At 43.5% G+C, this 16,070-nt stretch overlaps 2 protein-coding genes across 5 annotated transcripts in view; one reads left to right on the top strand and one right to left on the bottom strand.

Moving 5' to 3' along the window:
• Positions 1-204: 204 nt before the first annotated feature.
• f9a (coagulation factor IXa) lies at positions 205-5,720 on the bottom strand. The gene is made up of 8 exons (XM_060063016.1): positions 5,469-5,720; positions 4,203-4,399; positions 3,489-3,513; positions 3,150-3,263; positions 2,635-2,769; positions 2,050-2,381; positions 1,579-1,702; positions 205-1,004 (listed from the first exon to the last, which is right to left on the bottom strand). Exons 1-8 carry the CDS (start codon positions 5,569-5,571, stop codon positions 406-408), a joined length of 1,629 nt encoding a protein of 542 aa, XP_059918999.1. The 5' UTR covers positions 5,572-5,720; the 3' UTR covers positions 205-405.
• An 8,895-nt stretch (positions 5,721-14,615) lies between these two features.
• Positions 14,616-16,070, top strand: part of fgf13a (fibroblast growth factor 13a) — a 97,343-nt gene continuing 95,888 nt past the window's right edge. The window contains exon 1 of one of the 4 annotated variants that reach the window (XM_060063011.1): positions 14,616-14,781. The gene's annotated coding sequence lies outside the window, so the exon portion shown is untranslated. Of the gene's footprint in view, positions 14,782-14,839; positions 14,974-15,444; positions 15,824-16,070 lie in introns of those variants that run through there. The other 3 variants (XM_060063012.1, XM_060063014.1, XM_060063010.1) reach the window with 3 other exon arrangements.

Genomic DNA, 16,070 nt, shown 5'->3' with positions numbered 1-16,070 from the left:
TGAAGATACATTTTGTATGAAGCCTATTATACATCCAGGATAACTAAAATGATCGACACATACTGGATAGACAGAATGGGAAAATGTGTGGTAAAACGTTCACTTTTTGTGAATTTAACTTGCAATTTCTATAGGGTGTTTCTAACCCAATCATGCATTTCTACATTATCTTCTAAAATCAATCACAATCACATCAACAAAATATATAGTAAGCAATCCCTTTTATTAATGATTGACAACTGCTGTGTATGTCTACCAAAATAAAAAATAAAAAGTAACGACTTTTGAATGTTTAAACCAGTTGCCAAACTGCATTAAGCGAGGACATGTTTCTATGGGTTTCCTCTGCAGTCTTATCGCCTGCTACCTAAAACACCCCGGGGGGGGGGGGGGGGGTGGGTTCAGTCAGGGGTCCGGCTCGTCCGTTTCGTCCGGCCCCAGGTCCAGCATGCGGGTGTGGGACCTCATGACCCTGCGTATCCAGCGGTAGTAGTGGGACACGCGCGTGTACACGCCGTACTTCCCCTTCATGGCGCACTCCTCGCCCCAGCTCACGATGCCCGTCAGGAACCAGGTGTCGTGGTAGCGGTTGGTGTGCGGGCCGCCGCTGTCGCCCTGGCAGGAGTCCTTGGCCTTGTCTTCGTAGCCGGCGCAGAACATGTAGCGCGTGATCCTGGACGAGCTGCTGTCCTTGCACTCGGCCCGCTCCGTGAAGGGCAGCTCCACCTTCTTCAGGGTGGAGGAGGTGGCCCCCTGGAAGCGCAGGCGGCCCCAGCCGCTGACGGTGCCGGGGGAGCAGTCCTTCACCAGGGTCTCCGCGAAGGCCTTGGGCCCCAGGCAGATGGGCACCACCGTGGCGGAGAAGCGGATGGAGCTCTGCAGGCGGAGCAGGGCGATGTCGTGGTTGTACGGGCTGACGGTGGCGTTGTAGCGGGGGTGGAAGAACTCCTCCCGCACCTCCAGGTCCTGCTCACTGCCCTCCTCCATGTCAATGTTGTGCTCCCCTGTATGGGGGGACAACGGAATGATGCCCAGTTGACCCAGTTATGTATATTTACACTGTTATTCACATTATTACATCATGTCATATTTTCTTATGGTGCTTAGTTATGTTGCATCTTATCATAGCTATGGATACGGGGAAGGGGTAAACCTAGAGATTGTTGGTGCTTTGCACTTGGTTCTATGGACATCCTCATTGTACCGACAGCGATATATTGTTTCACTTTCTTATGACAAATGTACTTATTTTAAGTCGCGTTGGATATAACACTCTACAACAACACGTTTGATTATTTAATTTCTCGTTTGAGTTTATCTCGGTTGAGTTGATCTCGGGTTGTTTGGGTCATCCTCCTTTCCCCTTTCCTAGCTGCAACTAATGCACACACACCCCCCATACTCAGTGTATCATATATCATCCGTCTGACCTGATCAGTGATGCTGGCTCTCTTCAGATAAAATGTGTATTGCTGTTAATCTGCTGTTTTTAACATTTGCAATTGCAAGTCTCTTGCTTGGCCCCAGTATGTACTATTACTCCAGGCTCAGAGCTCCATGGTTCTCTCCCAGCAGTACCTGCCCTGACGAAGAAGTCCTGGCCGCCCTCCACCAGGCAGTGGGCGGCAGTGATGACCCACAGCTCGCTGAGGATGGAGCCCCCGCAGAACAGCAGACCGCTGGGATGGTGGATCAACCCCACCTGGGCAAAGGAGCAGATGGAACAGGTCATAAGTCATAGGTACAACATGGTAAAGGCTCTCTGCATGAACGTTTTGCTCATACAACTTTGTGACTTTGTGTAGTTTTCATCTTTTTTTTTCATTTTGGTAGTCTTAACACTGCGTAACATTCTACAATGAAGCACAAACGACTTATTTATCCGAATGGATTACCAGATGTTTGGTTTTCCAGACATTTCCATTAACAAGCAATGCAGGGTTGGGGTATCTCACGAAGGGAAACCACCCTGTAGACGGCGGGGATCAGGGTTGGAACTAGACTATCCTGAGCCCCTCCAGCCACAGTGGGATCCCTTCCGCCTCCTACCTGCCACGGGATCTCCCCGGGGCTGACGTCCAGCCCGCCGACGATGCGCTTGGAGTCCTCGTGCTCCTCCAGGTCCGCCAAGAACGCCACGGGTCCCCTCCTGGAGCGGGTCAGCATGGGGGCGCTGTCGGCCCCGGGGGGCGATGTGGACGCAGACGGGGCTGCGGAGGGGGTGACGGGGGCAGTGCTGCTGGCTGTGGTGTTGGTGGTGGTGGTGGTGGTGGTGTTGGTGTTGGTCTGGTTCTGCGTCAGGGTGGCGTTCAGCAGCGAGAGAGACCGCCTCGACATGTCGCTGATCACCGTCATCGCGTCCCGGCCGCAGGGGTAGTCGCCTGGGAAGCGAGGATTTTTTTTTTTTTTTTCAGATACATGTCGGTTCAGGCGCCGGTGTCGGTAGCTGGTGTCGGCCGCCTTGCCCAAGGGTGTCGGCAATTAGACTGCGGACGCTCGGGTTCTAAAGCAGGCCCTGTTGGCTCGGAGTCAAACACCATCACCGCTAGATTATCCTGCCTTCCCCTAAAGACATGCGATAGGAAAATCAACGGGCGTCCTTTGGTGGTGGATTGAGTCCGCTAGATGTGATACCTTCTGGTAAACAGTCCAGTCCGTCCTCAGAGAGCTTGAACCCATCGGCGCAGGAACATCTGGTGCCAGCGTCTCCCACTGACTCACAGAAGTGCCAGCAGTCGCCGTTGTTTACGTCACACCTTTTGCGTGTGGCTGAGAACCAAACAGACAAGCAAACCCTTGGTTAAAGGCCAATAGTGACATAAGCCCACCCCAAACAAGTGGTGTTCTACTTTATTATCAGTCCAACAGGTCAAGATAAGACAGGGTAAGTCAGCGATATTACAAAATAATTATTTATATATTTATGTGTCCCTTTTTGGTTTGGTGAACTGTATGGAGGCATTGGAGGGAATAGGTTGGTTGAACTCGACCGATGAGTCATGTTAAAGTCCCCACATCCAACAGATCAACATCATTGTAGGCCTATTGGGTGAATGACTCATCTCTAGCGTTGACGCAATCTGTCATCAAATGGGACTTATAGTCTGTATTTCTGGGTCATCATTTCAATCACGACACGTGTATCTCACCGATCTCGCAATGGCTGCCGGTGAAGTTGGGGGGGCAGGTACAGGTGAAGGAGCCGAGGAGGTCTTTACACACACCCAGGTTCTGACACGGCTCCGGGCTGCACTGGTCGCCGTCTGAGGCGCGCACACACACACACACACACACACACACACACACACACACACACACACACACACACACACACACACACACACACACACACACACACACACACACACACACACACACACACACCCATCCAGCCAATACATTGCGTCAATATCATTTATTAACTAAATAACAAATATATAGTAAAACATGCATTGTGTCATTGGTAAATGATGAAACACATTTCTTACCTATATACCCAGCCCAAAACTCCATCTGAAACATAGAAGAGTAAAGGCTTTAAACACTGCATCGTTCATTAGATTTCATTAGATTTGTATTGCCCTTCATCAAAGGCCCGTGAGAGAGGGATCCACCAATCAAGGAATGGTTAGGAGCAACATGGATAAGTAACACATAATGGTAGCAGAAGACAACTGGGAAGCAAAAATTATGTCAAATTATTAGAGTTGGGTTAAGTTGGGTAATCAAAGTCTTTAAAGATATACACCTTAACCGATCCACATCATTTTACAGGTCCCATGGGATGCTACTTTATGAATGCTTTTATATAGCTTTTAGTTGTCCCTGCTTGAAGACGTTAGTGATTTAGCCGTGGTGCAGAATTACAGCCACTACGAGCCAGTCCCACAATGAGCTTTCCACAAACGTGGCATTTTTTAGTGGCGGGTCAAGGTGGAGGGTGGGGGTGTGGCCCTGAGCAGCTTGCGGCCACGGTAACATGCGCTCGTATTTACAATAAAATTAAAATTCCAAATCAGCGCGTCTGACCACTAGCAGGATAGCTAGTGCTCGTTTTACACTTAACACCATTTCTAGCTACAATAGGCAGGCTAGAGGAACTCATATTAATGTTAGAAGACATTAATATGACACTCAAAAAGTGAAATTTTCATGCCATGGGACCTTTTAACGAACACGTAAGTGACTCACGAAGAACGTACCGTCTTGAGGTCGTCCTCAAACACCTCCCTGGCCTCCTCCAGGACACATCGCTCCTCCACACACTCCCTCTCCAGGTCTCCTTCCATGAACTCCTCGAATATCCCCGAGTTGTGGCGTCGCTGCCTCCGAAGGACACTGTCGGCGGCCCGGCCCGACAGGAATACCAGGCCTGGGCCCGGAGCCTGGGGAGCCGGGGCTGTCGTATTGGGCATACAGATTTATAAACCGTATGTCATACAGTCATTGGCTATAGTCATCTTATTGTTATATCATATTCTGTATAATTCCTTCTGACAATTTTTTTTCTACACAAGCGATGTAGGCTAATACAACTATTATATAGAAATGAAATAGGCTATTATCCTTTTTGTTAGCTCTTTGTAGCCTACATGGGAGGCAGGGATATTTTATATATTTGTATTTAAATGTTGGGTTAATTTTTCTCGAGCAAAAAAGTATTAGGCCTACTCGAGTTATGTCAATCCACTGAACTACAACCTTAGAAGCAGTCAAGAAGTAAACGATCAAAATAATACAGTAGGCACTACATCATTGATGGTATAGAAGAGGGTCTATAAATAATGATTCATATGGACAAGAATAATGTTTCACATGTTAAGCATCAATTAGCCCATGACCCCTAGCAAGAGGACAACATAAAAAAGTACCAACCCAATCTCACGGAAATACGTGTCACTATCACGTCAGTTAATCTATTCATTCGTGATCTGGGACACGTTTAAAATGTTCGTGCCAAAAAAACACACATTTAATGGCAACGTCCACTCGCGACACTGAGGCATCCGCGCGGACTTTAATTCACATAGCATACAAATAAACAAGACAATAGATAAAGTAAACATTAAGACATAGGCCTACAATTCCAAAAAGAACAGATGAAGCAGCTACCCTTTTTCCTTCGCAGTTTGCCTATAGCGCATCTGCATTAAATATATTCGTGAATTGTCACTATTTCTCAGGATCAAAGGTGAACGTAGAAACGGGTGGCCGAAAGCTGTCATATTGTTAGTTTTCACAGACAATTTTTTTGTCTTTGTGTTGAAAAATCTTGAAACCAATGAGAAAAATAAACAATGGCCTAAATTATCTGTAGGCCTAGGAACATTTGGTACCTGAGTTTGAAATTTGTGCTTTTCGGCACGAAAACATTGAAATGAACTGTCCCAGATCACGAATAAATATATAAATTAAATGACGTGAGAATATCACGTATTTCCGTGTGACTGGGTTGAAAATATATATACCTGCAGATCCGATGTCATTTAACAGCAACAAACTGCATAGCAGCGAAAGAAGTAGTCCAACCGGAGCCATGCTGTGGTCTGCCAAGGCAATCGATTCACTCATCGAGATCCGGCACCTAATTACACTATTGGAGACACACTCCAAATACAACCCTTTTTAAGTATGCGATAGGGAATGCCACGCTGTTTCCCGAGTTTACAAGCTACAGGTTGGCCTCACCAACCTGTACACATTCTGTTTGTGTACTTAGGTCAACAAACAGAATATTGAGCGAAGGCCAAAAGTGCAGGACAATACGGGCACTGCCGCAAGTTCACCACCAGAGGACGCTCGTACACTTCACAGCGATATACAGAAGCTACACATTTAATTATGGAAGTACACGTTCATACTTAATAAGGCGTACTGTTAACTTATACCATATAGTCCTACTTTTTATGATTACTATTTGCCACGATAGATTCGATGTTATATTTGATTATTTTTAATTTAATGGGCTTTTAGGGTTGAGTTGGCTCAGCTTGCAATCGACATGGCTCATAATGAACCATGCTACGAACTCCCATTTGATCAGAAACGTCCTGCATTTAATCCTGGGTTGTTTCCATCTCGCTTTTCCTCAGTGGGTTGTTGAGGCGCTCATCGACATGGAATAAATCAATATCCAAACTAATGCAGTGGTCAAGGCTGAAGCGATGTTCGCGCTCACTCGGTCTTCCGGGCCTTTTAAAAGGCATCCGTCCATGGTTCAATTCAGCTGTCTCGTGTGTGGTTTGGCCTAACAAAGAACCTGAGCCTCGTCCCGCCCCCGTGGGACTCCCGGGGCTGCTCAAGTGGAGGTAAATATTGATCGGAGACATTTAATATTTCGTTAAATCATTACATGGCTAAATAATTCACGCTTGAGTAATTAACACTGCCTCCTCACTATCGGATAGTTTCAATCATGGCCCTCTGGCGAGACTATAAATATAACAAAGATATCAAACCAAATCATTTGCTCAATAATGATAAAAAGCCCTAACCAAGAGTTAAGTATTAAACCAGTTGTTTCTCTTACAGCTTTACCTGTTATTTCTTCAAGGCCCAGGTATAACCTAATCTTTAGTATCCTATATTATGCCTTTTTTTTCCCTATTTGAACCCGCACATACAAAAACACATCTCAGTAATTTGAATTATTTGATAATATTTCCAATGGGCTGTGTTGATAGAGCAAAACATTATAATTGCTCACATTTTAGAATACCCAATTCACACCCTGTCTATCCCTCTCTCATACCTCTCTGTCTTCCATTCATGTTGGCTAATTGATGGATACCATATCCTTAGTAGGAAATATACCATTTGTCACTTGCCTCTGTACGCTAATTGATGCTGGTGTGTAATGGTGCAAACAAACGATAGAAGGAAAACAGCAGTCCTGTCATAGTCCAAAGAAGGCAAACTTTTTAACAGCTGACAGATGGTAGTTCATCTTTTTAGTCTGTTACATCAAAGCCAGCCAGTACCAGGAATAAAACATCAGCCGAATTACTCTTTTGTTTGGTTTTTGAATTTTTGAATATTGAGCTATGTTTTAGTTCCCCAGTTCTAGTTTCTTCTTAGTAAGGCATTGGTCTCTCAACCCAGCCAGATTACGTGTGGAAAACATCAAATCCTACATTATACCATTGTGGAGTGTGTGTGGATGATGGCTTGTTTCAGCTGACCTGAGTCAGATGGATTGGACGCTTGGGCTAGGTGAGGCTGTACACCTGTTGTGCATTGAGCAATCAATGTGCACTAGTGAACGCCATCACCCCAAACACACTCAGGGAAAGATCTCCTGCCTGGCAACATGGAGCACCAGGTGAGCCCGACCGATATAGGATTTTTAAGGCCGATACGAATATTTTGTGATTTAAAAATCCGATATGCCGATATATCGGCCGATATATATATATGTATATATATATATAAAAAAATCCAGAAACGCGCAACAAAACAAACAGATTTCCCTAACATTGGTTATTTGTAGTTATCCTTTAAATCCTTTTCACTCTCAGCTAACACGTAACAACAGCAAAACTGGACATGAATTAAGTCATGCTTATCGACTTTAGAGAATTGATGGGGATGTTCTTTTAATTGTTATTCAAGCAATGTATGTCTCGTGACAGTTGCCAACTTACTTACCAAGAACACACTTGCACACATGAACAACACCGATGATCTCTATGAAGGTATTATTGTAGCAAAAGTCTTTAGCACCTGTAACTGCAGAATTTGAATGCGTACACTAAAGTCACAGTAAATTTGAAGTCGTATATATTTATTTTGCATGTGTACTCTAAAGTCACAAATGTGTAACAGTACATTTGTAGTCGTAAAAAAAATATAAATATTTTTTATACCATTGTAAACACAAAATAGGGTCTACGAGTACGCTAATCTGTGTTACAGGTGCACAAATCCTTTTGCTACAATTATTGCAGCGCAGTTGGTGCAAAACACATTCGCACACCCGTGTTTCATAATCTGAGAACATGCCCAAAAGGTGTGCATTCGTAAACCCAAATTTGAACAAATGCATCAGAAGTTGCACATCTGTGAACGCTATGTTAATTCAGCATTTTAATGAGCGAGCACAAAACCATTTTACAACTGCTCGAATCTGCTCCTGCAAGTCTCAGCTGTGGGGTTTTTTGCAGGTTGTTTTGCAACACCCCTAGGTGGTAAATGTGTAGCAAAAGTATTCGTATCCGTAGATGACAGAGCGTCCGTGAGCGGGACAAAATAGTCCCGCCCATAATTTCCTAATCCAATGAAAATCGCCGGCAGGGATGCATTTCTCAAATTACAGTGACGGCTGGTGGTGATTTTGGGTGGGTGGGCTAAAGAATGCATTACATTTATCAATACTTCACAAGGTGACGCCATGAGGTCACCTTTATATCTCTGTTCATAACTTTCATATAATGTGAATGATTTTTAAACAAGATTAAGGTGTAGAGAAAGGCATTTCTTTATTTGAAGCACAATTATAAATAAAAAGAAAAATAAGGTGTTTAAAGTGCTTCACTGAGCTGAAATTGAACATTTCGAACTAAACCATTAAGCAAAATAAAACTTTTTTTGTGCTTAAAGTATTACACAATTAAAATGTTGACTGGTCTCCCTTTGCGCAAAATGCGGCTGTAGACGATCACACACTCTTTGGTAGAGACGTCTGTGTCGCCGTCAATCATGAAGGACATGTAGGCCTATGTGGCGTTTCCGACGTCCGCAGCTGTCTTTTGCTTTAAGGTGTCGCCCATTAGGCCTACTGCAATGAATTGTGCACATGCCATCTCATTGCTATAGGCCTACGTCGGGTTGATGTTTAATCCATTTCTCTTCATGAGAATAATTTCGGATTTAAATTGAGAATGGCAACTCCTCTTTGGCAATGTTGTATGCAACATTAAATGAGATCATTTCCGATTCCTTAGAGAACCTTATTGTTACTGCCTGTCGCTGAAATGCAGCTTGGAGAGGGGCCACTATCTCTACACACTTGTCACGTCATGTTGGGTTATTTAGACAGCTTTTTAAATGTTTCGATACGAAACGTAGTTGACCCGCTTACAAATGCACTATTACCGGCCATATTCTGACCGCACTCCTGACAGTAAATCTGTACATCGTTTGGTTGATGTGTCCCCAATCTTTTCACTTCCAATTTTTCCTCCAAAGACATTAAAGAAAACCGATTAGAAAGTAAATAATCCACTTCATTCATTTTCATGCTAACGCCCGCCATACTGCACTTGCGCTACTGTGCTGTGATTAGTCGAAGGACTGTGCTAGGTCAGCCTTTGGGCTAAACTAATTTAGCCCAAATGGGAAGCATATGAAGGGGGCGTGTCAGGGCACCTGTCAATCAAACGTCAATGGAAGCTTACGCTACTGCGCTTGGGCTGAATACATTTAGCCCATTCACAGGAAAAAAAAACGAAGATATATATATCCTGGGTTTTTCTGTCACTTTTTGGTGCTGTTGCTCCTTTAGGTTCTACCAAAATTTAAAACAATATGTTCTAAGAATTTAATAATATATTTTCACTGTAAGAGGGCTTAGCCCTGTTAGCCCATTTATACCAGCCGTCCCTGACTGGGACCCATCGCGTGCCAGCCATGGAGCTATAAAGATCGCAGCATTCTTAGCGCGGTACGTTTCTTTCTGGAGAAGTGAAGAGGGCGTCTTACTGAACGGAGGTGGGTATCCTACATTATGTAAAATGAAATGACTTAGTTCAAGGGAATTCTCCCCAAAGTATTGCATTAACATTTCTGAATTTATGTTATGGCGACCATTAAAATACATGCAAGGACATTTGCGGCATGTTAATGAAATACTTCACTTGAACTAAGTCATTTCATTTAACATAATGTAGGATACCCATCTCCGTTCAGTAGGACGCCCTCTTCACTTCTCCAGAAATAAACGTATCCCGTGCTGAGTATGCTGCGATCTTTATAGCTCCATGGCTGGCACGGGGTGGGTCCCAGACAGTGTAATTTGAGAAATGCATCCCTGCCGGCGATTTTCATTGGATTAGGAAATTATGGGCGGGACTATTTTGTCCCGCTCACGGACGCTCTGTCATCTACGGATACGAATACTTTTGCTACACATTTACCACCTAGGGGTGTTGCAAAACAACCTGCAAAAAACCCCACAGCTGAGACTTGCAGGAGCAGATTCGAGCAGTTGTAAAATGGTTTTGTGCTCGCTCATTAAAATGCTGAATTAACATAGCGTTCACAGATGTGCAACTTCTGATGCATTTGTTCAAATTTGGGTTTACGAATGCACACCTTTTGGGCATGTTCTCAGATTATGAAACACGGGTGTGCGAATGTGTTTTGCACCAACTGCGCTGCAATAATTGTAGCAAAAGGATTTGTGCACCTGTAACACAGATTAGCGTACTCGTAGACCCTATTTTGTGTTTACAATGGTATAAAAAATATTTATATTTTTTTTACGACTACAAATGTACTGTTACACATTTGTGACTTTAGAGTACACATGCAAAATAAATATATACGACTTCAAATTTACTGTGACTTTAGTGTACGCATTCAAATTCTGCAGTTACAGGTGCTAAAGACTTTTGCTACAATAATACCTTCATAGATCTCCGTCGATCTCCGTCATTCACTCTGCCTAACTCTGGCTGAATCAGCGGGTTTGGGCGTTTGTCCTCTGGTGGACAAACTTTTTTTTTTTTTTTTTTTTTTATATTCATTTATCGGCCATTATAAATGCCGATACCGAATAGTTTGAAAAATGCCTAATATCGGCCTGCCGATATATCGGTCGGGCTCTAGTATCAATGTCTGCAAGCCTTACAACAAACCAGATCCCAACATCCCAACCCTGAGTCCTTCTCTGGAGGAGCCTTGGTAAAGGTCAACTATAAGGGGTGTGGACCTTGATACACTAGCGCCCAATGTGGGACACAAAAACCACAACCCTGAGATTCAGTCCTTAATCTCAGGGTCGTGATCACAGCATGTGACTAGAGTCTAATGCTTTACCGACTGAGCTAACCGGGCCACCTCATCGCAAATGTCGACCGGTTTAGATGCTACATGGTCGCTGACGGGGAACCAGATAACGAGTTTTCCTTTAATGGAGAGTTCAAGGCCAAGGACGCAGTGCGGTGATGTGTTGGAAACCGGTTTATTGTAAGCTTTGCAGACAGACGATGGTGCTGCACATCAACACAGAATATCCACAGAACCAATTTCGAGAACAATTCATTATCAAATTAGGTATTAAATAACGTAAAGCAGAATTATTAAGTATAATGAGTAATGACCTTGCATTGTGATGTAAGCCAGAGGCTCAGTCATGCTATCTCTGGCTACTTCCTTGTTGGTTGTCCAATGGCTATTTAATTAACCTAAGAAATTCTCACTTATGCTGTTATCTCTGTTAAGCACTTTGTAACACATTGTTTAGTACATTTGCTGTATGACTAAAGATATTACTTATTTACTTAGTTACTAACTGACTTGTATTGAATATTGTGAAGAGTAAAACTGGACACTAAAATGGGAGACCAGATCCCGCTGTGAGAGGTGCTGAGGTTGAGTTGATGGACGATCACTCACCACTAAGTGTGCACCTCCTACCCGTCCAGGGAGAACTTTCCAGAAAGGTTTTCGGTTCCTAAGTAATTCATTCAAATGTAAGTATACTCAAAACTGCCACAGACAGTACACCTGATAATTTTTTATTTGTATATTTTTCATAGTGCATTGGTTCGAGACTGTATTGCCAAACAAAATAATTCATTTTTCAACGTAAAACGTGTAAAATGTTTTCTTCTGATCTTCAATCATGACTTTTTGAGAACAAGGTATACTTGCTCCGTATCATTCGATACCACCCGTGTTTCCCATCTGGAATGAATAATGCACCATCTTACTTCTAATATAATATTAATCAACCCCTATTGGTTGATCAATGTTATTCTCCTGCTCATTTTTTTGGCCTCGGCTGTCGACACTAAACTGACACTAAATCAGCATATTTATCGCAGCTCTCGTGAGGTGCTTAAATCTATAGCTTGGGTGGGGCTCTAACCATAAAGTCTATAACCTCCATCAACGTTAGGCATGTACTACCATGAAGACATACCATATTTATCTCTAGCAACATGTGACAAGGATATCACGCAGCATATGTAACCTGACATGGGTGGTAAAAAAAAACACAATCTTCAGTTAGGAGTGACCAAATCGATTTAGGTGGCGTGCGAAGGTCAAAGTGGCAGAAATTAAACTGTAGAGCTATCTGGATGACCCTATTCCGACCGTTGAGGACAAAGGCCAGGCTATTTGAGCTCTGGTGGGCTTGGAGATGAATGGGCAGGTGCAACATCCGTAACAGAACTGGGGTATGAGTGTATTGTTAGTTTGCCACAAACAGACACACATGCACAGACGCACGCACGCACAGAATTCTGCGGTGCCATGTGTGACAACATGATGAATAATTCAGGTCCACATTTTCGACTTTTTGCAAATGATCTTTACAAATGAAAACATTTTCACGTCAGGGTAAAACACATTGCACTTGCTCCTGAAAACTTTTATTTCATATTCTACCAAATAGATAACATCTTTGGCAAATGCGATGATACAAGACTCTGGTGTTGTAACCCCTGCGGGAATCGTCCAGAGGGCACGCAGATGGCCCTCTGACTGGTAGTTTATTGTGGCCCGCACTGTCCCTCCAAACAAAAGCAGCAGGGTTCTCTTATCAGCCTGTAGCAGAGCTTCAAGCAGGCTGCCTCCTATACAGTCCAGAGGCGAAGGACTGAACCATCCGGAACAATATCGCAGCATAAATCACCCTCTTCGGCTATGTCTGTCCCAGAAAAATTATTTTAAGCCAGCCGAGCCCTCGTAGGGCCCCATCTCAGAGCGCCTACAAACTTCACCTTGGGTGGATTCTCAGTTCAGTCTTCAAGTTTTGAGTTGCAAAAGAGGTGGTTGGTCCACTCCGTGTCCCACGGTGACTGCGTTGTCCCGATATAGGCTACGGCTTGGCGTCTGAGGGTGTATGAGGTGCTGTCGGTCATGAGATGTTGAATTATGGATTTGATTGAACTGATGGCTCATGCTATTGAAAGGGGCACAGCTGGGATCGATGCAATGGAAAGCCCTTTGAGACTTTGAGTCAAAGTCTCAAAGGGCTTCACAGGCCCGCCTTGAACCATGCTTCCCTGAAAGCCAGTGTGGGGAAGGAAGAATCCTCCACAAAAATCTGGTCTGGTTGATCAAAACATCGTAGCCATCTCTCCTATCTCTCCGGTAATATTTACCTCCACTTGAGCAACATCCATTACAATATAATTTGTCCAATAAATTTTTGTTCTGATTCTGCTGCAGAGAAGTTGGTGTAGATTCGCCTGAGACAAATGTCAACAATAACGATATAGCACTTTGGTGTTGCAGTTAATTGTGTAAAACTCTGTACAGACCACCACATCGATCCCAAAAGACGAGTTATAATGCCATTGTTTACATTTGCGGCAGGCACTCAATAGCTGAATAGCTGTCTCGCAGAGTCGGTACAAGGATGTGATCTTGTTAAATGGTATTCGTAGTAGATGTTTTACACACACACACACACATACATTCCCCTGTCTCTGTCCGCCCACATCACAATATAAGTGGTTGACACAAACACATATGTACAGGAACTACAACTATCTAAAAGCTGTTATAATCCCACAGCCACACCATACGTGCTGGCAGATGAATGGATCATTTTCTAAAAAGCAAACAAATCCAACAATCCATAAAGATAACAAAACCTAAGCTTTCTAGAGGGACGACCGTGTGGCGGCTGGGATTGAGCAGGTGATACAGTATGTGATACAGCGTGAATGTGCTCTCTCTCTCTCTCTCTCTCTCTCTCTCTATTGCATAGTCAAACACACAAGCCTATGTTTGTGTGTGTGCCCATATGTGTTTTGTGTGGATTTTGCCATGTTTTTCTCATTCCTCATTAGGTTACTGACACCAGCTCGTCCATTGATCAGGTTCCATGTAACCTCTGTGATTTACGGCCCGCCTCTATTGATCTCTGGTCTTCTTAGGTCTCTGTTGACGCTTAGAGGCCTCCCTATAGCATATTAAAATAAAAGTTATTCCCAGCCTCGGATATAATCCGGTAACCCAATCTATAAAAAAAAATGTAGCCTAGTTTGACCCTTTGGAAGGATAAAGGTAATCACTGCCTTGTTGTTCAGTGATTAATTTATAATGTCTGGATGGTTGTTATATTTATCATACTGAGTATCGGTGTTTAACTTCTTGGCTGGCATTTACTGTAACTATAAACTGTGTGCGAGCGGGGAGTGAGTGTATGTTGGCCAGGGAGAGAAGGAGAGAGAGAGCGGCATATATTTCCAAGAGTGTAAATTACATCGAAAAGTTTGTGTGTTGTAACTTAGAGGAGGTTCTCCACACTGTGCGCCTCAGACGTCTCCTTTGACCCCAGCACTTGAGCATGCGAAGAAAGGTCCAGTTTCCTCTAAAAATAGAAACATATAGATCTCGTAACCCTCAGCCGAGGGTCTTCTAAACCTTCGCCACCGCTTAACTTTATGTGAAGAAGCATGTGCCAGAGAAAATAAACACCTTTTCAACGTAGGTGGTGGATTTCGGAGCGATAGAGATAGTGTTTGAGGCTCACTCAGAGGCTACATTTAGTCCTGTGAAGATTTGTTTTTCCTATCATCATCATCATCATCGCAAAAAAAGGTAGGGAGGCTAAATATATTTACAACTTTCGTAGCCTAGGCCTACTATATAAACAGCGCTAAAGTGGGTGGGGCACGTGATTACGCCCGGGGGGGGGGGGGGCTTTCAGAATACAAGTGGTTGTTAGACCACTTGTCCACACTTAACAGTTAACAGTTATCAGCAAACGACTTTTTCGACTAGCCCACCCAGGTAAGGTGATCCAGCGAGTTCTTGATTACCCCATTCATCATTGGACGTGTTTTCAATGTAATCAGTGGTGTTATTTTTGTTTTATATCTGTTTATTACGTGGCCACGTGACAGACTGTAGACTATAGAAAATTGCCAAATGAACATCATGATTGACGGATTAGGATTACTTGGCTGTTGCTCATTTGGTCTTCTCGTTGTACGTTTATCCAACGTTGACAACTAATTAAACCGTCATTTTTCCATAAGATCGTATAACGCACGTTGTTTTGACATAACCGGACACATAACTTGATATATTACACGTTTGAAAATCTGTCCATCTAAACAGCTAGAGACCTAATTACATTTCAGAAATGTTTATGAGCAATTAACTCGATTTCCCGATGTTTTCTCTTGGAAAGAGTGTTATTAAAAACGAAAACAGCTCTCCAATAGCGGACGGTCTGCGCTGCAACGATGCACAACAGCGCTCATTTCCTCTCTCCTGTTGATTCGGGTTGTATCGCAGCGCAGCGCTGGCCCCCTAGAAATAAGCAGCAAGGTACAGACTAGGACTGAATTGCTTCGAAGCGGATGTTTTCCCATTTTTCTTCTGTATCACCACATAGAAAGGGCACAGTGTAGTCTAGTCTTACCGTTTTTTTTATCCGTTCCATTTTATTGTTGCGTCGATTGGAACCTCCGGAAGAACGTGCGCTCAATTTCGACGCTGTTTTGTTCCGCTCTTTGTCACAGCAGAACAGGTCGTGATTATCCTTGCATGCCACATAACGGATCAGCATTGACGGAGGGAGCGTTTTTATGTTATCAATGTGCATTGATGTAGCAGAAAACGTGGAGGAGATAAGGTACGTCGAGCGTGTTTTCCAAATGTTAGTATGAGATGTAAAGAGCCACAACGTGTAGACTACTCTGATTGCTTTGCTTTGTTTGAAAGCCTTTGTGGAAACGGTAGCCTAATTGCCCCGTTGCCACGTTTAGAGAGTGCTATTCAATTATATATGGCATAGGCTATTGGCTGTTCGTTATTCTCTTTCTGCGTTGACCTTTTGATGATATTTCCAGTGTTTTTTCTGTAAGTTCTAATTATAACCA

The sequence above is a fragment of the Gadus macrocephalus genome, chromosome 10 (assembly GCF_031168955.1).
Source record: "Gadus macrocephalus chromosome 10, ASM3116895v1".
Lineage (NCBI taxonomy): Eukaryota > Metazoa > Chordata > Actinopteri > Gadiformes > Gadidae > Gadus > Gadus macrocephalus.
This window is presented reverse-complemented; position numbering and strand designations above follow the sequence as displayed.

Bases quoted from the DNA above. Each gene is read 5' to 3' on its own strand.
- f9a (XM_060063016.1), bottom strand. From the start codon at position 5,571: ATGAGTGAATCGATTGCCTTGGCAGACCACAGCATGGCTCCGGTTGGA. The intron at 2,770-3,149 runs GTGAGATACACG...TTTGGTTCTCAG, and splicing joins CGGCAGCCATTGCGAGATCG to CCACACGCAAAAGGTGTGAC. The intron at 1,005-1,578 runs GTACTGCTGGGA...CCCCCCATACAG, and splicing joins GGACTTCTTCGTCAGGGCAG to GGGAGCACAACATTGACATG.